A 25,982-nucleotide genomic window follows, 5' to 3' on the forward strand; every position below is an offset into this window, starting at 1 on the left:
CTATTATGATGTCATAATGGCCCAATGTAAGTCAATGGGAGAAATTGTATTAGTTTTTATTTAATATTTAAAAAGTATAAAGTTTAGAAAAATGAAAAATACATAGCATAAGTGTCCTTTACAAGACCTAAGCGACAAAGTTTGAACGAAGTTTCTAAGTTAAGCGGTTAAAGCTGAATTAAGCGCAGAAGTTTGGTACAAAGAATAATAATAAGAAGAACTAGAAAATGCATTTCCTGAAGGAAATACCAGTGCATGAAATGCAAAAGTTAAGAAAGGAAGAAGAAAAGAAAGAAGAGTGAAAGAAGGAAAGAAGAAAGGAAAGAAGAGTAAAAGAAGGAAAGAAGTGAGGAAGAAGGAAAGAAGAGTGGAAGAAGGAAAGAAGAAAGGAAAGAAGAGTGAAGAAAGGAAAGAAGAGTGGAAGAAGAAAGAAGAGGTGGAAGAAGGAAAAGAAGAAAGGAAAGAAGAGTGAAGAAAGGAAAGAAGAAAAGAAAGAAGAGTGAAGAAGGAAAGAAGAAAGGAAGAAGAGTGAAGAAAGAAAAGAAGAAGTGAAGAAGAAAGAAAGAAGGAAAGAAGAAAGGAAAGTAGAGTAAAAGAAGGAAAGAAGAGTGGAAGAAGGAAAGAAGAGTGAAGAAAGAAAAGAAGAGTAGAAGAAGGAAAGAGAGTGGAAGAAGGAAGAAGAAAGGAAAGGAGAGTGGAAGAAGGAAAGAAGAGTGGAAGAAGGAAAGAAGAAGAGTGGAAGAAGGAAAGAATAATATTCCTAAGTTATACAGTTGAATGGAGAGGGACAGAGAGAAGAGGAGCCTTGGAACCTTGGCGCAGGTGTCAGTGAAGCACAGGTGCAAGCCAGTTTAAAGACCCTATTATGATGTCATAATGGCCCAATGTAAGTCAATGGGAGAAATTGTATTAGTTTTTATTTAACATTTTAAAAAGTATAAAGTTTAGAAAAATGAAAAATACATAGCATAAGTGTCCTTTACAAGACCTACGCAGCAAAGTTTGAACAAAGTTTCTAAGTTAAGCGGTTCGAGCTGAATTAAGCGCAGAAGTTCGGTACAAAGAATAATAACTAGAAAATGCATTCCTGAAGGAAATACCAGTGCATGAAATGCAAAAGTTAAGAAAGGAAGAAGAAAAGAAAGAAGAGTGAAAGAAGGAAAGAAGAAAGGAAAGAAGAGTAAAAGAAGGAAAGAAGTGAGGAAGAAGGAAAGAAGAGTGGAAGAAGGAAAGAAGAAAGGAAAGAAGAGTGAAGAAAGGAAAGAAGAGTGGAAGAAGGAAAGAAGAGTGGAAGAAGGAAAGAAGAAAGGAAAGAAGAGTGAAGAAAGGAAAGAAGAAAAGAAAGAAGAGTGAAAGAAGGAAAGAAGAAAGGAAAGAAGAGTGAAGAAAGAAAAGAAGAGTGGAAGAAGAAAAGAAAGAAGGAAAGAAGAAAGGAAAGTAGAGTAAAAGAAGGAAAGAAGAGTGGAAGAAGGAAAGAAGAGTGAAGAAAGAAAAGAAGAGTAGAAGAAGGAAAGAAGAGTGGAAGAAGGAAAGAAGAAAGGAAAGGAGAGTGGAAGAAGGAAAGAAGAGTGGAAGAAGGAAAGAAGAAGAGTGGAAGAAGGAAAGAATAATATTCCTAGTTATACAGTTGAATGGAGAGGGACAGAGAGAAGAGGAGCCTTGGAACCTTGGCGCAGGTGTCAGTGAAGCACAGGTGCAAGCCAGTTTAAAGACCCTATTATGATCCATAATGGCCCAATGTAAGTCAATGGGAGAAATTGTAATTAGTTTTTTATTTAACATTTTAAAAAGTATAAAGTTTAGAAAAATGAAAAATACATAGCATAAGTGTCCTTTACAAGACCTACGCAGCAAAGTTTGAACAAAGTTTCTAAGTTAAGCGGTTCGAGCTGAATTAAGCGCAGAAGTTCGGTACAAAGAATAATAACTAGAAAATGCATTTCCTGAAGGAAATACCAGTGCATGAAAATGCAAAAGTTAAGAAAGGAAGAAGAAAAGAAAGAAGAGTGAAAGAAGGAAAGAAGAAAGGAAAGAAGAGTAAAAGAAGGAAAGAAGTGAGGAAGAAGGAAAGAAGAGTGGAAGAAGGAAAGAAGAAAGGAAAGAAGAGTGAAGAAAGGAAAGAAGAGTGGAAGAAGGAAAGAAGAGTGGAAGAAGGAAAGAAAGAAAGGAAAGAAGAGTGAAGAAAGGAAAGAAGAAAAGAAAGAAGAGTGAAAGAAGGAAAGAAGAAAGGAAAGAAGAGTGAAGAAAGAAAAGAAGAGTGGAAGAAGAAAAGAAAGAAGGAAAGAAGAAAGGAAAGTAGAGTAAAAGAAGGAAGAAAGAGTGGAAGAAGGAAAGAAGAGTGAAAGAAAGAAAAGAAGAGTAGAAGAAGGAAAGAAGAGTGGAAGAAGGAAAGAAGAAAGGAAAGGAGAGTGGAAGAAGGAAAGAAGAGTGGAAGAAGGAAAGAAGAAGAGTGGAAGAAGTAAAGAATAATATTCCTAGTTATACAGTTGAATGGAGAGGGACAGAGAGAGAGGAGCCTTGGAACTTGGCGCAGGTGTCAGTGAAGCACAGGTGCAAGCCAGTTTAAAGACCTATTATGATGTCATAATGGCCCAATGTAAGTCAATGGGAGAAATTGTATTAGTTTTTATTTAACATTTTAAAAAGTATAAAGTTTAGAAAAATGAAAAATACATAGCATAAGTGTCCTTTACAAGACCCTACGCAGCAAAGTTTGAACAAAGTTTTCTAAGTTAAGCGTTCGAGCTGAAATTAAGCGCAGAAGTTCGGTACAAAGAATAATAATAAGTATAAGAAACGAAGAATAACAATACAGGGCATTTCATGCACTGTAAATAAGTATAAAGAAACGAAGGAATAACAATACAGGGCATTTCATGCACTGTAATAAGTATAAGAAACGAAGGAATAACAATACAGGGCATTTCATGCACTGTAATAAGAAGCCTAGGAATAACAATACAGGGCATTTCATGCACTGTAATAAGAAGAATAAGAAGCCTAGGAATAACAATACAGGGCATTTCATGCACTGTAACTAGAAAATGCATTTCCTGAAGGAAATACCAGTGCATTAAATGCAAAAGTTAAGAAAGGAAGAAGAAAAGAAAGAAGAGTGAAAGAAGGAAAGAAGAAAGGAAAGAAGAGTAAAAGAAGGAAAGAAGAGTGGAAGAAGGAAAGAAGAGTGGAAGAAGGAAAGAAGAAAGGAAAGAATAGTGAAGAAAGGAAAGAAGAAAAGAAAGAAGAGTGAAAGAAGGAAAGAAGAAAGGAAAGAAGAGTGAAGAAAGGAAAGAAGAGTGGAAGAAGAAAAGAAAGAAGGAAAGAAGAAAGGAGATTAGAGTAAAAGAAGGAAAGAAGAGTGGAAGAAGGAAAGAAGAGTGAAGAAAGAAAAGAAGAGTAGAAGAAGGAAAGAAGAGTGGAAGAAGGAAAGAAGAAAGGAAAGGAGAGTGGAAGAAGGAAAGAAGAAAAGAAAGAAGATTGAAAGAAGGAAAGAAGAGTGGAAGAAGGAAAGAAGAGTGGAAGAAGGAAAGAAGAGTGGAAGAAGGACAGAAGAAAAGTGAAAGAAGGAAAGAAGAGTGGAAGAGAATTTAACTACAATTCAATAGACAACATTGCAGAACTATGCCAGTGTACAGGATTTTTTTTTGTTTTTTTTTGTTGATGTAAGACATTTAGTGTCGGGTGATTGCAGGAAGATAGGTGTCATTCTTCAGGTGGAGGGTCTCTGTATGCTGTGGTCAGTCAAAATGTATTGGGTCTTGATGTGTTAAATTCTGTAGACCTGCGAAAATATTAAAAAAAATTGCAAAGCATATACTTGTTTTAAAAACCTGCTAACTAACACCATTCAAAGCAAGACCTGTTTAGTTGAAAGCCCACTCACCACGTCAAGGTACAGGTCATGGGTGGGGTGTTAGTGAGACAGGACAAGACAGAAGACAAGGTTAATGAAAAAGCAAAGCATGCTTACAGACTTTTATTTGACAAATGTGTATGTATGTGACAAAGACATGTGACAAAGACATACAAACTTCACAGGGACATACTTAGAACATGGCATACATAGAACATAATTTTGAAGGGGAAAATGGATAGAGAACAACACTTACCTGTCCCCTTACAAAAAAACAGTAAAGACAACAACAACGACAAAAAGCAAGCCGCATCGAACCCCAGGTGTAAAAAAAACATTGATTGTGTGAATGTGTGTGTGTGTGTGTGTGTGTGTGTGTGTGTGTGTGTGTGTGTGCGTGTTTGTGAGAGTGCTCTAGCTTGAGCTTACCAAACACCATATACGTAGCTAGCTAGCTAGTTAGCTCACGTAAGATACTGTAAATAAAGACAACCAATTAACTAAACTTTTTACAAAAACCCATCAATTGTGTGTGTCATCAATCACTCATATTATTTACATTTACATGTTTTTACCGCTAGAGATTACACCAACTCAAGTGTCATTCAATTGCTATTAATCTTGAACTTGAACTTCAACAGCAGTGTTTAAACTTGAAGCATCATTAAAAATCAGGCAAACGATATCTTAGCTCAAGGACAAAAGAAAGGTCCTGGTATTGGCCAATCAAACGTATTGTAATTTCCCGCTCTGGTCAGATGACAAGTTTTACCCAAACAGAGACCGGAATGACGCACTCGCTTCTGGTTTTACCACCGATCCCAGCAGATATACGGATCCTTAATCGACAGGTGCCTTTGAATTGGCATATGCATTTCCTGAAGGAAATACCAGTGCATACAATGCAAAAGTTAAACATTTTAAACATTTAACCATTTTAGACATTTAACACAATTCGAGGCCCCCAGAGAGAGACAAAGGGTAAGGAGGTCAGAAATCAACAGGAGAGGTGTGTAAAGTCTGATAGATTGAAAGATAGAAACATAGTGAGAGTGTAAGACTAGGAAGGTGATAAGAACATTACCATAATGCCAAACAGGCAAAGTCATAAGGTTTTTGTCATTCTGAAGTTGATATAATCGGTTACAGCAGTGTAAATAGGACTGAGATAGATCATTTAAGTTAGAATACAAAACACAGGATTGTGATAACTGTAATATGTTTGTAGAACACCTGAATTTGCACAGTGTTGCAGATCAGAAATGAAGATATTGTCCAACAATGTATTCTTATCTGTGGTGGAAGTGTTAATGAGATGTGTATAACCTCTAGACTGGAACAACTCAAAGATGGGTTTCCTTCCATAACCCAATAAGTCCTCATTAAAATCCCCACATACAACAATTGCACTATCAGCAATAACATGTAAAGAGTCCAATAGGTGACAGAGATTTGGCAAAAATAGGTTTGTGTTGTAATCTGGTGGTCTGTAAATCACTGCCATTAGTACCTGAACTGGGGCTACCACTTTTAATACCAGGAATTCGAGGTCAGTCACACCCTGTATGTATTGCATGTGATGAGCTTGAACATGGCTTTTTACAAACACAGCAACTCCGCCACCATTCCTGTTTGATAGATGAGAATGAGATGAATATGAGACATGCCTGTTGCGCTTAAACATATGATAATTTTCCAACTGGAGATTTTCTGGGACAAAGGTGCCGAATAGGTGTGTTTCAGTGAAACACAAAATATCTGCAAAACACATTTCATGGTGTTTCTTGACATCATCAACATGGGCTGACAATCCCTCTGTGTTATGGTGAATCAGTGTCAGAGAAGATGATGAATTGGAGAGACAGTGAAGAAGGGGCATAGCATTTTCAAATTCAGCTTTTTGCATATTTTCCAGAGAAGTTGTGATTTCTGGATCAGAATATATTTTGTCCTCATCAAAATCAATTATGTGCAGTCCTTGCAGTGAGGTGGTTCTACTGAGACCAACATATGCCATACCTGGTTCAAAAATGCGGTTTAATGAGACCACTGCGGAAGCTGTTGTCATTCCTTGACATTTATGTGCTGTGCAACCAAAGGCAAGTTTCATGGGAAACTGGTGACGAACCACTCCTTTTTTACTCAGAGGTTCCTCCACTCTTTCTATATAAACCAAGTTATCTGGCCCTCCTGGTACCTGGTTGCGATGTCTCTGCCCTGCATTGGGATTGTCTAGTTCGACACCAAGCAGCTTTACAACTGTTTTGCTACCTTGGACATGATAAACAATTTCACAAATCCCTTCCAAATGAGCCATTCACCAGTCCATCTTCCACATCTATGTTTCTGATGAGCATCACACGGGCTCCCTCAGCAACTTGTAATCTGTCAGGTAGATCACCTTTACGTCCTTCAAAGGGTGCTATCTGTCTTTCCATGCGACCAGTTTTGGAGATCTTTTCTATAGTCACGTGCATCAACATTGACCAGTTCAGAGTGTAGAGCAGATATGGTGTTTGCATTATGTTTGTCTACCTCTTTATTTGTGGCAAAAACATGCAGGAGATCCTTGGGACAGTCCTCAACTTGATACATGGCCTGTGCAAGTAAAGCTCTATCTGGTTTAGATAATGCTTCTCCCTTGCGTTTCACTCTTATCCTGTTAAGCAACTCAGCAAATGCCACATCATCTTTCTGGCGCATGATTTCTGTGAGAGTGATTACTTGGAACTGATCCTGCCAGAAATCAAGAACATGATCCTCAAATACACAGAGAGGTTTTGCTTTACCTGGAGGTGGCAGCTGATAGAAGTCACCCACTGCTAAAACAGACATTCCTCCAAAAGGTTTTTTGCTACCTTTGATCTCTTGCAGCCTCCAATTGACATATGTAAACAGTGGTTTTGATACCATGGACACTTCATCAATAATAATTATCTCAGCATTGGACAAGGTTGCTCTCACTTCATCTAGACGATTTCCAATGCACTGGTAAGGTGGCTTAAGGCTTCTTGGCAGTTTCAAGACCGAGTGCAGTGTCTTGCCTGATATGTTGAATGCTGCTGTGCCAGTAAATGCTGTGAGAAGGACAGTGGGCATGGACATGTCTCTTTCCTCTGTAATACGGGGCAACCTACGAAGTATCTTTGATGCCTCTGTGTAGATGCACTTGATAAGGTGTGATTTGCCAGTACCAGCTCCACCGGTAACAAAGTAAAAAAACTGATCGTCACTCTGTCCACACACACGTCTTATGCACCACTTGCGCACTGTATAGAAGATTGAAGCCTGCGTTTGATTTAAATTCTGATACATTTTCCGCATAACAGTGGGGTCTATTTGAGGAGCCTCAAACATTGGTGCAGCACTTTCTCTCCTTGTGTGACTATATTCAGGAATTTCATCCTGTTCATTAAGTTCCTCTGGATTTATTTCCTCACGCTCTGAAATGCACTCAAGCCGAAGAACCTCTGTCTCAGGTGCAAGTGTCGTCCATGCATCCTCCATAGGTCCATTTTCTTCCAAGTTCTCAATGGCTTTCTCTATAGCTTCGTTATTCTTTTCAAATTGTGACCTGTTCTCCTTGACAATAGAAAATACTCTCTCATTAAAGTCTCTTCCAGGAAGCCTCACAGAACCAGATGCATAAAACGACTCATATGTTGTAAAACCTGTAGGTTTCAACTGTGAATCTGAATGGTAAGGCAGGTAAAGTTTGAGCAATGTTCCATAGAATTTTTCTGGAGATTTCTTCTCAGAAAATCTGGCATATCTGATGATAGCAGGCTTTCCGTGGGTTCGCTTCTGAATAAACCCCATTTCATTTTGAAGTGGTAAAGCTCTACTGCTTTCTTTCTGTCTCCCATACACCACTCTGTAGGTGGAAGCAAATTCTGCCATGCACATTGCTGCAAACTCTGGTGTATCAGGTCTGTTTTTGTATTTGTCTGCCATTCCGGACATCCAAACATTCTCTGACTCAGGAATTCTGTTATTCATGTACCTTAAAGGGAGGCTCATTTTCAAAGCATTGTCATCAGTGGGTATAAATATTACACTTCGAGAACAAGATTTCAGTTTCAAGCTACAGACTCGTGCAACAGCCTCTTGGACACTGACCTCTCTATTTTTGGAATATGCCTGCATGATCTGTTTCATTTCATCACAATCAGATGTAGTGGAACGAGAAGTGTCAGTCACAACCCTTTTCAGATAGTCACTCATCTCATGTTCAGCTTTAGAGATATATGATAAAATGTACATTATACAGGAGTAAGGGTTCAGGATGTACTGAATATCTATGTTTGCATTCCATGCCCTTAACAAATGTTTGTTGTAGCCATTTATCCAGCAGTCCTTTGGTTGACGTTTCATCACTAACACACTGGACGTTGTTAATGAAGTGATACAGTTTAGGTATTCCTCATAGCTCAAACTGCATTGTGTGAGTAGCTCAGGGATACTTTCAAATGATGTTGTTGGCTTATTAAGCAGTTCCCATACAGACTTCAGTTTTTTTTGGCCTCTTCAGGAGTCATGAAAGAAGGACCATGGTTTGATTCATCTTCAGATCCATCTCTGATTTCTTCTGGCATTTGTCGCGTTATAAATGTATTCTCTACAGGTTGTTTAGGAAATCCAAATCGACAGTGCTTATTTCCTTTCTTACATGACTTCGAGTGTCGTTTGCTGTGGGTTTGCACCTCTGTGACAATTTTGAAAAGCTCGGGATCTGTGTTTGGGTCAGGCAGCTGACATGTTATGTATGTAGCGCCCCCTAGTGTACAGCTGACTACGCCACCCCTTGATCTCAGTTTGTCTGTGCTAAGGCCAGAGCAAGGGGAACTCTGTCTCAATAATCCGTACAGACACAGGTTCTTGGAAAAGTATAAAAATAGTCTTTTTTATTAATACATGGTATTAAAGTGTTGGTTTGGTTGGTCAACAGTAAAATAAATAACAAGGGAATACAGTGGGGAATCGCCAAGCTAACGGCACAGGAGCCAGAGAAGACAATGAGAACCACAACTAGAAGGGTTAGGGTCCCAATCACACGTGATCACTGTCTATAGACACACTGCAACTAAATGTCACTCTGATAAACTTAATTTAAGGACTTAAGACTTCATGCTTCACAGCAACTTCCTGTCACACGTCTAAGCTATACATTAAGTGCAAGAGGGGGAACTAGGGAGATTGCCTTCTCAGAAGGGCCCTGAATGCTACCCTGGCTCCACCACCACCGAGGCTGGCTACACGAGAGGGAGGGGGGACAAAACAAAGGAATGATGAAACCACTCTAGCCTGTGATGTACAATAACTGCACTCTCACTACAATACTCGTTACGATCAACAGGCTAGAGGAAAAACAAACCAAAATCTAGTTAAACAATAATCACCACCACAATCATACGTGTAGAGAACAGCAACAGCAACACTCCAAATGCTGGTTGCAGTTAAACAGTCTAAAAACATAAACAGACAATTAATACCGGTTGATCACATTCCATTGGCAATACAATTCATGATCTAGATTTATTCATCACAACAAACAGGATAAAGATGCCACATGACAAAGTGGTCAATATAAAAGGCAGGCCTACTATTAAATCGCTATAAAGCGACCAGGGAAATAGCATCTATGCACATTCCTCCGGGCAAATGAGCTACACCACTACGGCAGAGCATAACTCAGAGACGTACCTGCCGCTCACGTTACCGGATGCAAGGAACGCTACGTTTATAGCAGGTACCCAACGACAGCCACAATACCCAGCGGGTGCTGGGTGAAAACAAATACACATCATATTACAATCTGTCAGTTAAAAACAGTGTACAACAACGGTTATGCTTGCCGTTACATTATCGTACCTTGTCCATGGAAATGATCACGCAAAACACTGGTACACCGCGGTTCAATCAGCGTCTGCTTCCCCATACACACTATTGAGACAAACATTTCTTAGCATGCTTGTGAATCAGAATCAAGGAAAACCGCTTTGACATACCTTTGTAGTTCGAGACAGCACCCACATCACTGCTTCCTCACACCAGTGCCAGCAGCAGAGTGATAACATACCGGCATAAGGACCCCAGGTGTCTATATATTGATGAACGACTCACAAAAGAATGAACCTGACAGCCACGACATGGAGCCGCACGCGGGTTAGGCTCACAGTCATAGACATTCTCTGACTCACATTCACACTCATATCCCATTCTCATACTCATTTAACAAATGTACGCTTTGCTGAGATTGTTTGAAATATGTATTAATCATATGAAAAACGTATGCTTTGATGAAATTGCTGGAGCTATGCTTTATAATCATCTGAACCAAGATATGCCTTTTACAATGATTGCAGAATGCCTGAATCATGCCTTATAATCATATGATAGTGTGTGTAATTGCTTGAGTGATGTTTAACAAATCTATATCTGCTGCCGATTGCTATGATCAAGAGTGAAAATTGCTTATTGTGTAAGGAAACATTTTCAGTGCAAATGCTTGTGAGGGAACAATGCTGATGTAAACTGTGAATGATCAAAGGGAACTGTAAAATGGGTTAAGCACAGGAAGTGTAACCGTTGGGGCCCGCGAGAAGGGCGCAGGCTGTAAGCAGGTGTGAGCAGCCGGCATATAGATGAGTCATACCTCTGTTGCAAAAACCCTGACATGATAAAAGTACATTGTGTGATGGAATGACCTTATAAGGAGAAGTCTGTGATGAAAAGACGGAAGCAGGTTGCAGTTAAAAGCTGAGACCAATGCTTGTGGTAGCTCTTCTTTTTGACTGTGTGATATATACACTGTTTTGCTGAACGCTTAAGCGACTTGGGGGAACAAGTCTTATTGCTTTTATTTTCTTTCTTTTTAATTACTTGTTGACTTGGGGAACAAGTCTTATTGTTCTTTTTCTTTACTTTAAATTTTTGTTGACCTTTTTGACATTAAATCTAAAGGTACTTTTTAAATACCACAAAACTTGCTTCTGCGTCAGTTAATGAAGTGAGTTAAGTTCCGCGTTTGAATCGCACCTCGCCTGACTACACCGGTCTATATCATCAGGCTGAGTGCCTTAACGTCCGATACCTAAGAGAGGTGGGGACCTTTGGCACAGAATCCTGTCGACTACGTGGAAAAGGTGAGTTGTCCCTCTCTTTCATTCTAGAAGAGAGTACTTGAAGGTGATCTCAGTAGGCACACTGAGTGATACTTTATAGTATCTGGGTTGAAACAGTGAGGCTTGGAGCCATGATGTGACATGATTTCTCTGAACTAAGTTGTATTCTGATTTGCGTGGCAATAACCGTAGTAATTACTTGTGAGAGTGTATAAGCAACTCGGGCGTCGAAAAGCACACAAATTAATTATCTATAGGTGCCACGATTACGCATTTCTTAACATGGCGCCCAACGTGTAGGCTATGAATGGTCATTAGTAGAGGGGTAATGCTAATGATCGCGAGTAATAATTAGTCCGTACGCACGAACCTAACCGATTTCTGGTCCTAATCAGAGTCTGGCATACCACCAGATAAGGAAATCGATTAAGTACACCTATCCGGTAATAGAAGAACGATCTAGATACGTGGTAATCGCGAGCCAGTGTTTAGACCGAAAAGGCACCTTTGGGGAACGGAATTAGCTACTCGCGTTCTATTAAGGTGCGCTTCTTAAATTTGGTCAAGTCCAACCATTTTTGAGGAAGGATCGTACACCCCCCAGACGATGGACGATGCGGTGTCAGAGTGGGAGGAGGGAGAAGATCCGCGTCCTCCCCATATCGATGAGTCCGGGTGTGTTGTATATGATGGGATTAGATGTTATCCGACTGAATTAATTCAAAACCTAAATTCAAGTGAACAAACACATAAAACACAACCAGAAAATCAAGCTTTTCCATTGCCTAACTGTACCTTGCTGCAGGGTGACATGCGCACAATCCAATTTGACACAGTCAAGGCAAGCGTATTAAACCCAGCTAATTTATACCTGAATCATAATGCAGGGATAGCGAAAGCACTGAGGGCCAGGTGGCCTATAGAGGTGGCAGGGCATGCTGAAACAATGAAAAACAGTTTACCTTTAACAGACGGGGAGTCTACTAGACATGCGCTATATTCAGACCCCGAAGTGGGAGAAATAGTGCATGTGGCTTACACTCCCTGGGATCAAATAATGGATGAGCAGGATCAGATAATATATTTATCTGAGATGCTCGAATCAGGGGTCAACGCTGCTACCCCGGGTAAGGAAATAATAACAGCTCCTTTCGGAAACGGAGCCTACAGATATAGCTCCACAGCAGCACATAGGGCTCTGAAGGAAATAATTCAAGCACACCCAAACAGGAGGTTTGTGGTGATTGCATATAACCACGATGATTTCAATATGATAAATGATTGTCTAACCAGACAAAGTCCCACAAGTCCGGAGGGTCCGGAGGAATGTTGGATGAATGACAGTCATGTTAGCCCTTCAGCTCCCTCTGTAATAAGAGAACCAATACTCAGGCTGAGTCCACATCACCTTGGGTTGCCGCCACCCCCTCCACTTATGCGGGCAGCAGATGATCCGATTTGGGACACAGAGCACGGAGAGGTTAGGGGTAGCGAGCCGAGTAGGGGAGTGATGGCACAGGTGGGCAGAGTTTCATTCATTGTCATGGCAAACAAACCAGATGAGGTTCCGCAGCATAAAAAAGGTGGGCTGCTGGTTATAACACAGGACAGTTTGAATGTCGACACAAAGGAGGAAGCTGAAATCAGACGAGCTTTTGGATCGGACTGGTACAGACGAGCTAAGGCTAAAACTCAAACGGAAAATGGACAGGGCGATATGAACCCTGGAGAAATAAGAACTTTGTCGGGAACGGGCAAATTAAGGGACTTATATACCAGAGTAGCCCTAGGACGAATTGCATTAAAATCTAGAATAGAGGATTTAAATAAAATCTTGGCACAAGCAATGTGCGATGCGGAAGACGAGTCAGAAGGAATTTTGACAATAAGACTCAGAGCCCAAACGGGCAAATATGTGGGTTTGCCCTCTCTAGAATTCTGCACAGCTGCGGCAGCAGCTTATCCATGGGAAATGGAGAGCGAAAATTTGATTGTGAGATTCTTAGTTCAACATCCAATCGAGGAACAATACCTCATCTCGGCACTAGTTGAATCAGAACAGCAGTACGCAAACGCGGGTAATGCGAGAACAAACCAGCAGGAATCAGACTCGGACGGTGACTATGAAGAGCTCATTCAGTACAGTTTACCGCCCCCAAGGCCAGTACGAAATAGAACACCGACCCCCGGACGGCACAAAAGCCCCGCTAGGGGTCAAAACATTGTCCCTGCAAGGGAAAATGAAACCATAAACACACCATGCGCGCCTGTCAGAGGACGCAGCATGCAAAGGCAATCAATGGTGAGATTTGAAACACAACCAGAGGCGGGCCATGCCAGGCAGGCAGCTGCGCTCATAAGGGGGATTGACAAAAGAGCCAAACCAATTCAGATTAGACAACAAAATATCGAAAAACCGCCCAGTAAAGGGCCAAGGTGGTTAACTCCGACAGGCATATCATATGCGCCCCTGACTACACAACAAACATATGAATATGTTGAGGAAAATAACCATAGACCTGAAATACCCTGGTATGAAGCACACAGAGAGGAAAGGGAGGTAATCCCACACATTCCCTCCGCGGCGGAAATATTAGGGATGGATAAGGTTACAAAAACATGGAAAGAATCTCAAATGGCTTTGGGATACGATTACATGAGAGAGGGGTGTGAACGCAGAGACCGATCTGTGGAAAGAGAATACCAAAAGAGAAGGGAGACAGAGGAGTGGTGCGAACAATCTGGATGGGGAACACAGGAGGTGACTAACCCCAATGGCAACTATGCGCTACCGCGTAAGGGACCGTGGGTAAACTCCACGCCCTATGCTGGGGCGCACACACGCTCTACACAAAATCACTCCCCCATTCAAATGAGACCTCTTACACAATCTTTTCAACAGACCCCTGCACGGGAGTCTGGCGTTTTTAACCCGAAATACATGACTCAAAGTATGTTCACAGGACAAAGTAGCATACTAGGGACAGGTAGCCCAAAATTAAAATTAGAGGATATCTTTCCAGCAAAACCAAAAGACCAGTCCGATGTGCAATATTTAAAGCACAGGAAGGATGATGGGATTCCTGAAAGTTTGCTGACAGATGCCTCAGTTAATGCTTTCTTGAGGATTCGTAGAGGCTTAACTATCCCGGATGGGACGCACGCAGGTGACTTAGCCTCACAATATAGGCGAGTCCCGGGTGAAGATGAGGTCGAAGAGAGAATAAAAACACTCTCCATAAAACTATGTGAGAGGCAAATCACGTTGAAAACAGCCATGAAAGAGTTAACTAACAAAGGCGCAAGCCTAGCTCAGGAAGAGCGACTATTGAGACAAGTGCCTAGAGGCATACCACTTGCTGCAGGGTGGGCCTCATGGGGTACAGCAAGGAAATCAGAACAATTGGAGATTTATGATCGTGCAGCTTTAATGACATCCACTAAGGAACGAACAAATAATAATGTTTCCGCCCAGCCACGAAATGCCACTCAAAATCACACAGGGAGAAACACGCAAACAAACAATAAAGACCGCAGCGAAGGCGAAAATCAAAATCAAAACAACCCAAGACAAAGTAATAGACAGGAAAATATCCTGTCCTATAGCCGATCAAAGGATCAAAAAGGATCAAAAAACGAACAGGGTCCCCTGACAGAGGGTACTCTGGGTGGGGGACCGATGAAAGGGACAGATGCGGAAACCACTCGCAGGCCGTGGGTGGAGCCCGAAGTCTGGAATGCGCTAAGCAGGGAAGAGAGATATGCGCATATGGAACGCCAAAAAGAGTGGAAAGCAAAACATTCTCGATTCTCACAGAATTAAACAGAATAAGTTTTGAAGAAGGAGGAGAGTTAAAGGCGATGGTAAAACAGGATGGACAAAAGGTGCAGTTTACAGTAGACACAGGAGCAACTGTATCAGTAATGAAGCCCACACAAGGGGGAACCCTAAACGCGAAATTAGCAGTGCGTCTGGCAGACGGGTCAATAGCAGAAATACAGAAATGGAAATGGGGTAACCTAGAAGGCATAGCCGGTAATGAAAATCTGTTAGGTCTAAGGGACCTGGACAAAGCAGAGAACCGCAGCAATGCTAACTATGTACACGCAAGGTTTATAAAACCAATAGACAACCATGCCGTAATTGAAAAAATTTGCCAAGAGACGATGATCAAGGACCATCAAGAATTAAAACGAATTTTAAACTTAGGTGTGTATTCAGAATACAAAAATGATGTGGGATTAATGAAGGAAAATTATGTGATAAAAGGTGGGATGCCTCCCAGTGAAGCACAATACCAAATCAACAGGAATGCTTTGAAGGAGCTCGGTGAGACCATAAAAGAATTGACAGCACTGGGTGTGTTGGCTTTGGAGGACAATCCTCCATGTTCCATGCCAATACAGGCAGTACCAAAACCTGATGGCACGTGGAGAATGGTACATGATCTCAGGGAGCTCAATAGGAGAACAGTAAAAGACAAACGAAGTTTAATCAACCCCTTTAGAACAGTCACTCAATTACAAAACAAACGTTTTAAAACATGCTTGGATCTAGCAAATGGGTTCTGGTCAGTCCCAATAGATTACCATAGTTCACTTAAAACGTGTTTTACGTTTCAAGGAAAAGGCTATCGCTGGAACAGATTACCACAAGGTTTTTGTAATTCACCAAATGTATTTCAGACACGGGTGGAAGAGGTGTTAATAGGTCTGGAGGTGGAAGTGTACATTGATGACATCTATTTTACCCACGAGGATGAGAAAGAACATTTGGATTTACTAGAAGAGGTAATTCTTAGGTGTAAAGCAGCAGGGTTGAAAATTGGACTGAAAAAATGTGAAATAGGAAAAGGCAAAATTAAATATTTAGGATTCTTGATAACTGAGACGGGTAAAGCTCCAATGAATGAGTATATCCAGTCGGCATTTGCGATCCCTGCTACAGGTGTAAAAGATTTGGAAAGATTGTTGGGAAAAATGGAATACATCTCGCATCATATTCCAAATTACAGTAGCAGAGCGGCACCATTACATGCCGCTAAAGGTAGACTTGCCAGTGCAGAGGCACGAAGGAAAAGGTTAAACCCGCCTCTAACTTCTGAAGAATATGAAAGTTTGGCCATTCTCAAAAGGCATTGTCTTGATAATGTACAAGAGCTAAAAAGGAGAAACACAGGGACGAAATCAGAGGCGTGGCTACACGTGGATGAAAAAGGAGGGTGGATTGAAATTAGAAATAAAGGAGATAAAGTTGCTGCATTATTTCTGTCAATGACATGGTCCAGCACTGAATCTCGTTTTCCAGAGGAAGAGAAAGTTCTCACGCTGGCATTCAAATTCTATCCATCCATAATAAACTTCGGTCAACCAACAGAGGTTCTGTTTATATCAAGCAATGTGATGCTAGCGGAAGCATCAAAACACACAACTGAGGGCAGCCGAGCATTATCGTCAAGATGGGGAAAATGGCAGATAATGCTAACAGATGCGAGAGTCAAATTCAGATGCACAAACAAAACCAGTTCAGCTCGGAAAAAAGAGATGGATGAGTGCGAAATGACCCCACAAATTGTAGTGTTTACAGATGGTTCTAAAAGCGAAAAAGAAAGATACGGAAAATGGGCTATTTTAGTAAAAACACCAGAGGGTAAGAAAATTGACCACCGGACTGGATACGTTGAAGGTTCTGCTCAAACAAACGAAGTTACTGCATTAAGAGAAGCTTTAGCTTGGGCAGACAGTAAAAAATACAAGGTAATACATATAATAACTGACAGTTATTATTGTTATTCTGGTTTCAATGAGGATTTAGCGTTCTGGGAACAGCGAGATTTCCAAAACTATAGGGGAAAGGAGTTATCACATGCACAGGAATGGGCTGTGATTGCTGAATTACGAAAGAAAAAATTTGTGACGGTGGAACATGTGATGAGTCATACCAAGACTCGGGGTTTCACACACGATGGAAACAGAGAAGTGGATGCACTGGCTCAGAGCAGGGAGGATTACCCGGATACTGTGAGAGCAGTGTTCACGAATGCAGTTTGCCTCTTGCCCACAGAGTGGGAGAGTGAACAAGGGGTTGTGGTACCAAAGGAAGAGGCAGATCAAATCCTCCGCAAAATCCATGTGGCCATTGGCCACAGTGGATTGTCACGAACGAGACTTTGGTTGCGAAAAATTAAAGTCAGCATTCCTAACTTAAACATACGTTTTAATAAAATCAAGGCAACCTGTGAAGCGTGTGCAAATAAAGGAGGAATGAAGAAAGACAAAATCATTCTGGGACAAATAAAAACAGACAAAGCAGGTGAAGAATATTCATGTGATGTGGCAGGACCACTTGATACTTCTGCAAGAGGGCATAAGTATTTTTTGGTATGTGTGGACAATGCAGGTGGTGATACCAAAGTGTATCCCATCAAAATGGCAACAGGGAGGATAATTACGGAAAGGTTGGCAAATTTTTTCACTGGTAAGAACCCAAAATCAGTGAGAATGGACAATGCGTCTCATTTCAAAAATTCACATGTGTTAGAGTTTTTGGAGGGCATTGGGGCGCAAGCTATTTTTTCCATACCATACAAACCAGAAACAAATGGTGTGGCAGAAAGGGCGGTGCGCAGTGCAAAAGATTACATAAGAGCAAACTCACAAAAACACTGGGACAGCCCAGGAGAACTCCTGAAGATGAATGAATATTTGTCACTGCCAAAATTAATACCAACTGTTAGGTCTGATACTGAAAAAGGAATCTCTCCTTTTCAGGTCGGCCAGGAAGTTTGGGTTAATAGGGGCCGCAAAATACAGGGGGAAGGAATCAGACATCCGAACGAAGGTAAAGACATCATAATTGCTGTAGAACACAATTACATAACATTAAAAAACACTGGTCCAGTACATCCCTCCCAGATACAGCGCATCCCGGATAGTTGATAGCTGATACGCATGCGATAAAAGACTTCGGCCTGCCGTACTTGCACACTTAAGTGTAAAATTAGCAGAGATTTCTTTGGCAGTGATAGGAACGAGCAAAACCCGGACACTTGTTTTGAGTCACTGTTTTCTCTGCCATCGTGTAAAAAGGAGAATCATGTCTCATCCCAAGCTTATCTGCTTATCCAGGGGGCAAGTCGTGCTGAGTTCTTGCGCGGAGACGAATCCGATATTAATAGGTAAAGCTGACCCGGGGGTCCCGGAAGGCACCTATCTGGTTTGGGAAAAATACGAGCCAGGGACTTGTGTATTATGCAAGAAGGAATGTGGAAAGGTCGTGTGGAAGGGTCTGAGGAGAGACCGTGGAAAAATGAGAGTGCGAAAAATGGTTGGGGGTTCTCGACCACTGGGGGTAGAGTTGAGCGGTCCCGTTAAGATTACCTTTTGTAAAGAATGCCTGGACCGTCGCAACGGCAGGAAATACAACGTGAGTAGAATAGATCATGCAGCCGCTGGACCATGCTGCCTAAAAGGCGCTCATGGCTTGGTGCCATGCTCTGTATTACTGACGCCTAAAAATTTTGAATTAGGTTACATGTCAGTGAGATCCCTTTCGGAATACACTGACAACAACATCAGCGATGAGTTGAGAAGGGCATACAACTGCCAGCAAGGCGGTGATCAGGATCTAGAGATAAAACTAGGAAAGGGGCGTAAAGCGCAGTACCTTAAAACGGATTTAGGACAGTATGTTGCAGCAAACTGGACAAGCTGGTCCGTTTCTCGAAGTGAGCCGAGGGCAGAAATAAAGTGCCCTCCTAGCCTAATTGACTGGGTTACCACCATAACTCAACAGTCAGAAGCGATTTCCCAACAACGATGGGAACAGGAATTGAAAGTAAAATTTCAAGGACAGAAAATGGTGCTGAAAGCACACGTGATCAAGTACACGACTGACTCAGGTAGAACCTGTTCATTTACACATAACATTTTTGTGAAACCAGGTTCTGAGGACAAATCTTCTGCTGCGGCTGCAGCAGCTCTCCTTATGTGAAAAACACTACACATTGGAAAGGGCGTTGTAGGAAGGCTTTGGTTTTATGGTCTTTACATATAATTTTGTTTTATTTTTTCCTACGTGTTTGTTTGTTTTTGTTTAATTCTGGGATCAGGTTTTTGGATTTAAATTTTCTTTGATTTCATTTTTATTGTTTATCTTTGACTTATTGGTATTCGCGTTCTATTCGCTTTTATTCATTTAAGTCCCGGTTGTTGCTCTTATATGTGACTACGTTCTGTAAGCTGTTTGTCTCCACAGGACCAGAGGAGGGGAATGGAGGTTGTACCGAGCATTGGTCCTGGAGAGAACACACAAGGAAGGTCAATCAAACCCCAGGCAGGGAGGATTAATAAAAAAAGTAGAAAAAAGAAAAGCAAGAAATGGCAAGCGGGGCTGTTTGTAATTTTAATAAGCATCTTAAGTGTAATCCTCTACTTACCTTGGGTAAGCCCTAGAAAGACGGTGTGGAAAATAGGACCTACCATGGAGAGAGAGTATACAGCTGATGATGGTAAATGGATAGTTATAGAAACTTATAAATACCTAAAGGAAGTAGAGATCCCTATCATGTCAAAACTAGAGTTGGGAGACACGGAGGAAAGGAATAGAACAAGGCTGGGGGCATTGGCCATAGGAATATTGAAACCAGGATGGGAATGGAATAAATTGCCAAAAACTAAGAATGAACAAATTTTGAAATGTGGTCAGAGTCCGTGGACAGATGCAGACCGCCCATTGTGTGAACGGTTGAATGATCCTAGATGGGAGCAATACCAGGGTGGTAAGGAGTGGGACTGGAAAAGGTTTTTGGAGTTATTTGAGGGAACAAGTAACATTAAACATACTACAAACTGTCAGGGAATTCCTGGAAGCTGGTATATAGAGAAAGAGGGTAAACTGATAGTGAATCTGCTTATGAAATGTCTAAATCATGTTTCTCGAATTATCACAAAAACCTGTAGATCCACGCTGGTGAGAGGGATGACCTTTCACCCGTGGAATCAAGGCCAAAAGGCGATAGGTCCGCTGGAATTCTGGGATTGCAAATGTCGTAAAGAAAAGGATGAAAAGGGAAATGTTACTATTTGTGAAGAAAACCTGAGAAAAGAGACTGCAAGCGAGAGAGACGAAATGAACATGGAGGGGGCAGAGGAAATTAGGATAACCCTCTCTAACCCCCCGTCTCTAAGCCAGGAAACGGAGGACTTATCAGATCACATTTGGAACAGACCAAACAAAGAAAAAATGAAAAGAGCTGAACCTTCGGCTATAGGACAGGATCAAATATGGGCAAGGTTTACATACAAACCGGGTCCGGTAAAATGTAAATATTGCAACCTGGAGAGGTATACTCTACAAAATGCTTTCTATTTTAATTGGACCTTGTTCAATACTCAGGGTCCTAATTTAGGCATACAAATAAATCCAGCTCAAAAAATGCACAAACTGGCCAGGGGAATCTTAAATGTATATGAACATTACATAAGAGTCCCAAACTGGCACAACGAGCAGACTAGAGACTGGTTTACACAAACTAATATAACAGAGCCGGGAATGGCCAAATGGGAATCAAATATGTTGGATTGTTTGCAAAAAAGCACGGGGGACCGTTCTTTCTGGACTTCACCTCGGTTACCAAAATTTAGACTGGAGGGTCAGCCTCGGTCAGAATGGGACGGAAAAATAGATCAACTGTGGGATAAAAATGCATGGGGATCTATACAGGAAATGGTTGGAGAAATGTCTCTACGACAGTTAAAAAACTCGATAAGTAAAGAGGTTCTTATGAAAAGACTAGCAGAGGGCATAAAACAACTCAAGGAAGACCGAGCGGTGAACTGGGTTAAACAACTATCATTAGACACTGCCCCTAATGAACGATTCATTTTAGCAGTGGGGGCGTGTGCCAGGCAAGTACACACACAAGCCAAGGGGGAATTACAGGAAGTGATGGTGGAATTTATGAACAATCAATTCGCAGCCTTAATAACTGGAACACTAGACTTAACTATACCATTTGTGTTAATAAAACCCACTCCCCAAGAGGTATGTGATAGAGGGAGAGGTCCTCCCTCGATGTTTTTTGATAAAGGAAAGAGATTTTGTACAGACTATAGATTGCTGATGGAAGCATCTATGTTGGGACCTGTTCAAGCAAGAAAAATACCTGGATGGTTGGGGAGGGTCAGGTATGAGTATTTCCCATCTGAATGTGATAAGCCTAATGGAGGTATTTGGGTGTACCAATATGATGCTGACCCTGCGGCCACCGCTAGACGGGCAGCTTATTGGGAGACTCTAATGATGGCGACGCGATCGCTGCGAAATGACGAGGTAGTTGTGCATTGGATAAAACCAGAGCGCATACGAGGGAAAAATACATGGGTGCCAAAATGGTGCAAATGGAACATAGCCACAAAAAATGTTTGGATACCTCCACCACTCATAGAAGAGAAAGGAAGAAGAGTGTGGAATATCTATAATTATTTTGTAGAATACGACTCGGTGAGTCAGGGAATAATAAAATGGAACACCAAGATGGCACAAACAGCTAAAAAATTAATGCGAGATTCTGACCATTGGCCTACGCTTGTCCCAAATACTGTAGTGATCGGGGCAGCCATGGCAAAATGGAAAGTTTATTGCAAAGGACCGAACAGTAATTTAGACGGTTTTTATGGCCAACTGCCTACGAAAGATTGGTATGAGGCCATGGGTAAAAGACTGATGGAAGAGCAAGATAATGAGATCCACGAAATGTTAAACAGTAAGGCCCCTGATGGGGAGATATTTTGGAGATGGAAAATCAAAAATGGTGTGCAATGCTACCCATCTCACCAGGCGACTCTGGTTACCGGTAATTACACCTGGACAGGAGTGTGGTGGACTTTAATTCAGAAGGGAATAACAGAACTCCCAGGGATGGCTGCAGAGACAGCGGCTAGTATCGTCAAAACGATGTTTGATAAAACAATCTCACCTGTTCTTTACACTTTGTGGGAAACGGTTCAATACATAGCGTATCCCCTATTAGGACTAGTGATAATCGGAATGATGACTAAGGCATCTTTGCGAGTGAGGCAGGTGTCACTGCGATGCAGAAAAACAGGAAACGGTTTGACCGCAGAAGAGGCCCACCTGCTAGAGAGGCGTCACGAGTAGGCAGTGAGAGAGACCCCTCGGATAAATATCAGGTCTTCAGAAGAAAACAGTTAGTCACTCACGGGCGTGAAAGACAAGCTACACTTCTTTACGAATAATACCGAGCAAAAATAGAAACAGGTTACCATGGCAAACAACTCTGCAAATCAGACCACTCCTGATCTAGGAGGACAATCGGGTGGTCAAATCGAGTGGTCTTCTTTGGTAGGAAATATTTTAATGTCCTGTGTGCTTACTAGTTGTACAATAGACAAAGTATCATTATACATAATAACTACTATTGTGTATGGAGGATTGAATTTAGCTCGATTTCTTTTTATGGGAAGGAAGCTACCAAGTTCAACGATCATTTTTATAGGACTAGGACTGAAAGGAATCAAACTAAAAGGATGGAAGATAATTAATTTCACTATGTTTTGTGTCAGCCTGCTAGGAAATATTTTAGAATATTGTAGAAAATTTCCTAAATGGATGGGCTTGCCAGGAAGATCGTGGATGGCATTAGGAGTACTTTCAATGGATGTACTATTGGTCTCCACTTACTTAGCATATCTGAGTAGGATTATAACCAACAAAACCCATGAGTTAATAGGACGAGTGGCTATTCGACTAACAGGACTGGCATTGATCAGTACTGCATTGTACATGTTAGGATACGCTGCATGTATTCCGCTGATAGCTTATACGTTTTATACCGCGGGAAAAGAACGATTGAACCCTCGCTTTTCAGGTCAAATACATACCGACAGAGAAAGCGAAATACTGTAAAGAAAATAATCCCACCCCTCACTTGTCACAGGAAAAAGACGGAGGGCGGCAGGTGGACATTGGGGAGCCAGGAGAGGAGACCATCCGGGTCTCTTTGTTTTTTGCGAGCTACAGGGAGGATTTGATGTCAGGTGGAACAGATGGAATGGACACTCGGCCCAATACGCCTGTTGGACAAGTTTCATTAGATCAAAAGGGTACTGATTATGATAATATTGACTTTGATAATATAGGAAATGTTTATGTAAATACTGAGGATTTGGGTTTAGTTGACTTATCGGACACGATAGATCTTCAGCCTGAGGAGAATGAATGGGGTGCGTCTGAGGGGGTGTATGCAGAAATGCAAAATGTGAAGCAAGAAGGGGAACCAACCCTTCCAGAATTAATGGAACCCATAGGGGGCATACAAGTGACTTTTACTCAGCCAGAGACGGGGGAGGTCGAGGGAAGAATTGGGGCTCCAGTTAATCCCGAGGCAACCACTATGCCCCCTGAAGGCGATTTAACGCATAGCTCAGTAGAGGCGGGCGCACCGGCCGATGAGAAAAACCAAGAACCTAGCGTTGTAGACGGGAAGTCTATCATTGCGCCAGCACCATCTGTGATTATGCAAACTGGTCGAGACATACTTTACCCAATAGACGGGATTGCCCTTAGACAGAAAGACAAAAAGAAGTTGCGACTGCCCCAGAGACATGCTGCTGATTCTAATTTCGTCTCGCATGGGAGAAGTATGAAAGAAAGTACGAAAGAAAGTATGAAAGAAAGTGTGAAAGCGGTCTCTGAACCCGTGAATGAGAAGAGAAAGCAATTTATCGGAGTGACTGTTCGAAATAGAAAGGGAAGTCCGATCAAAACTTTGTTTTGAGTTGATGGCCGTTCCAATTAACTGGCGGGCAATCCATTACATTAGACTGGGTGGGGAGCACTCGATACCGTGGCTGAATGCACGTTGGAATAAGAACAAAGTGGAAGTAATGTTGAGAAATTCAAGCCTGATTTACAGTTTTGACAAAGGGTGGGAGGGGAGAGCCCACCTACAATTTACTGATGTAAGACCTGCGATGGTGCGTGTATACAAACACGAGGACTCTGGGTCTTTTTGGGCAGCGATAAGAGCCGATCTGGCCCCTCCACAATTAAGCCAAAACGGGGAGTTTGTTGGGAATTACACTGTTGGGTGTCCTTTGGGAAATCCATTCTGTTTGTGGGGAATTTTTTCTGGTGCGGGGTGGAGGTGTATTAATGAAGATAAACATGTGCCTATCACTGCTGGGGACATTGTACGGGCGGGATGGGATGAGTATTATTGGACTGACAGAGAATGTGTAACTGCTGTGAAATGGAACTTTGTGTTGGAGAAAGAGGCCCTGCGGACAAATCCTTGTCCGGAGAAGTCCCTGGGGGTTGTGTGGAAAGGACTGGTACCACCGGGGCTCGTGACTGGCAGGTCCAAGAGGCGGGTGATGAACGACTCACAAAAGAATGAACCTGACAGCCACGACATGGAGCCGCACGCGGGTTAGGCTCACATTCATAGACATTCTCTGACTCACATTCACACTCATATCCCATTCTCATACTCATTTAACAAATGTACGCTTTGCTGAGATTGTTTGAAATATGTATTAATCATATGAAAAACGTATGCTTTGATGAAATTGCTGGAGCTATGCTTTATAATCATCTGAACCAATATATGCCTTTTACAATGATTGCAGAATGCCTGAATCATGCCTTATAATCATATGATAGTGTGTGTAATTGCTTGAGTGATGTTTTAACAAATCTATATCTGCTGCCGATTGCTATGATCAAGAGTGAAAATTGCTTATTGTGTAAGGAAACATTTTCAGTGCAGGTGCTTGTGGGGGAACAATGTTGATGTAAGCTGTGAATGTTCCAACGGAAACTGTAAAATGGGTCAAGTACAGGAAGTGTAACCTTTGGGCCCGCGAGGAAGACGCAGGCTGTAGGCAGCCGGCATATAGCTGAGTCATACCTTTGTTGCAAAAACCCTGACATGATAAAAGTACATTGTGTGATGGAATGACCTTATAAGGAAAAGTCTGTGATGAAAAGATAGAAGCAGGTCGCAGTTAAAAGGCTGAGACCAATGCTTGTGAGTGAGATCTTCTTTTTTTGCTGTGGGATATACACTGTTTTGCTGAACGCTTAAAGGACTTGGGGAACAAGTCTTATTGCTTTTATTTTCTTTCTTTTTAATTACTTGTTGACTTGGGGAACAAGTCTTATTGTTCTTTTTCTTTACTTTAAATTCTTGTTGACCTTTTTGACATTAAATCTAAAGGTACTTTTTAAATACCACAAAACTTGCTTCTGCGTCAGTTAATGAAGTGAGTTAAGTTCCGCGTTTGAATCGCACCTCGCCTGACTACACCGGTCTATATCATCAGGCTGAGTGCCTTAACGTCCGATACCTAAGAGAGGTGGGGACCTTTGGCACAGAATCCTGTCGACTACGTGGAAAAGGTGAGTTGTCCCTCTCTTTCATTCTAGAAGAGAGTACTTGAAGGTGATCTCAGTAGGCACACTGAGTGATACTTGATAGTATCTGGGTTGAAACAGTGAGGCTTGGATCCATGATGTGACATGATTTCTCTGAACTAAGTTGTATTCTGATTTGCGTGGCAATAACCGTAGTAATTACTTGTGAGAGTGTATAAGCAACTCGGGCGTCGAAAAGCACACAAATAATTATCTATAGGTGCCACGATTACGCATTTCTAACAATATATATCTACACGCCTACCTCTACGGCATTTAGGTGGCCTACCAGATGCCCACTCCACCCCCCAATTAGTGACGTGATTGGCACTGGGAAGAGAGCGCACAACGATGGAGGAGAGACTAATGGAGCCTAGTCCTAACCGGTGCCCAGGCTACAATCCACCCTCCAAATGAATCGGCGACCCGACGATGGCAATTCACACTCCCCGGTCTAGGTCTGCGCCCTCTGACAGTGACCCCTCTTCATTCCTGGTGGAAACGGATTGAGGGAGCCGGTAGGGGTTGGAATGCTGACCTGCTGTCGATCTGGTCCAGTCCCAGA

General features: G+C 41.9%; 1 protein-coding gene and 1 long non-coding RNA gene across 2 annotated transcripts; one reads left to right on the forward strand and one right to left on the reverse strand.

The window, feature by feature from the left end:
* Nucleotides 1-8,801: 8,801 nt before the first annotated feature.
* Nucleotides 8,802-9,955, reverse strand: LOC116224759. Its single transcript, XR_004165715.2, has 4 exons — nt 9,862-9,955; nt 9,725-9,796; nt 9,557-9,635; nt 8,802-9,318 (listed from the first exon to the last, which is right to left on the reverse strand). It is a non-coding gene; the product is annotated as an uncharacterized LOC116224759 (long non-coding RNA).
* A 702-nt stretch (nt 9,956-10,657) lies between these two features.
* On the forward strand, nt 10,658-23,713 carry LOC122133773. Its single transcript, XM_042710567.1, has 2 exons — nt 10,658-10,998; nt 17,749-23,713. The coding sequence occupies exon 2, from the start codon at nt 19,250-19,252 to the stop codon at nt 22,136-22,138; it is 2,889 nt and encodes a 962-aa protein (XP_042566501.1). The 5' UTR covers nt 10,658-10,998; nt 17,749-19,249; the 3' UTR covers nt 22,139-23,713.
* Nucleotides 23,714-25,982: the final 2,269 nt, after the last annotated feature.

Source organism: Clupea harengus, chromosome 18 (assembly GCF_900700415.2).
Source record: "Clupea harengus chromosome 18, Ch_v2.0.2, whole genome shotgun sequence".
Lineage (NCBI taxonomy): Eukaryota > Metazoa > Chordata > Actinopteri > Clupeiformes > Clupeidae > Clupea > Clupea harengus.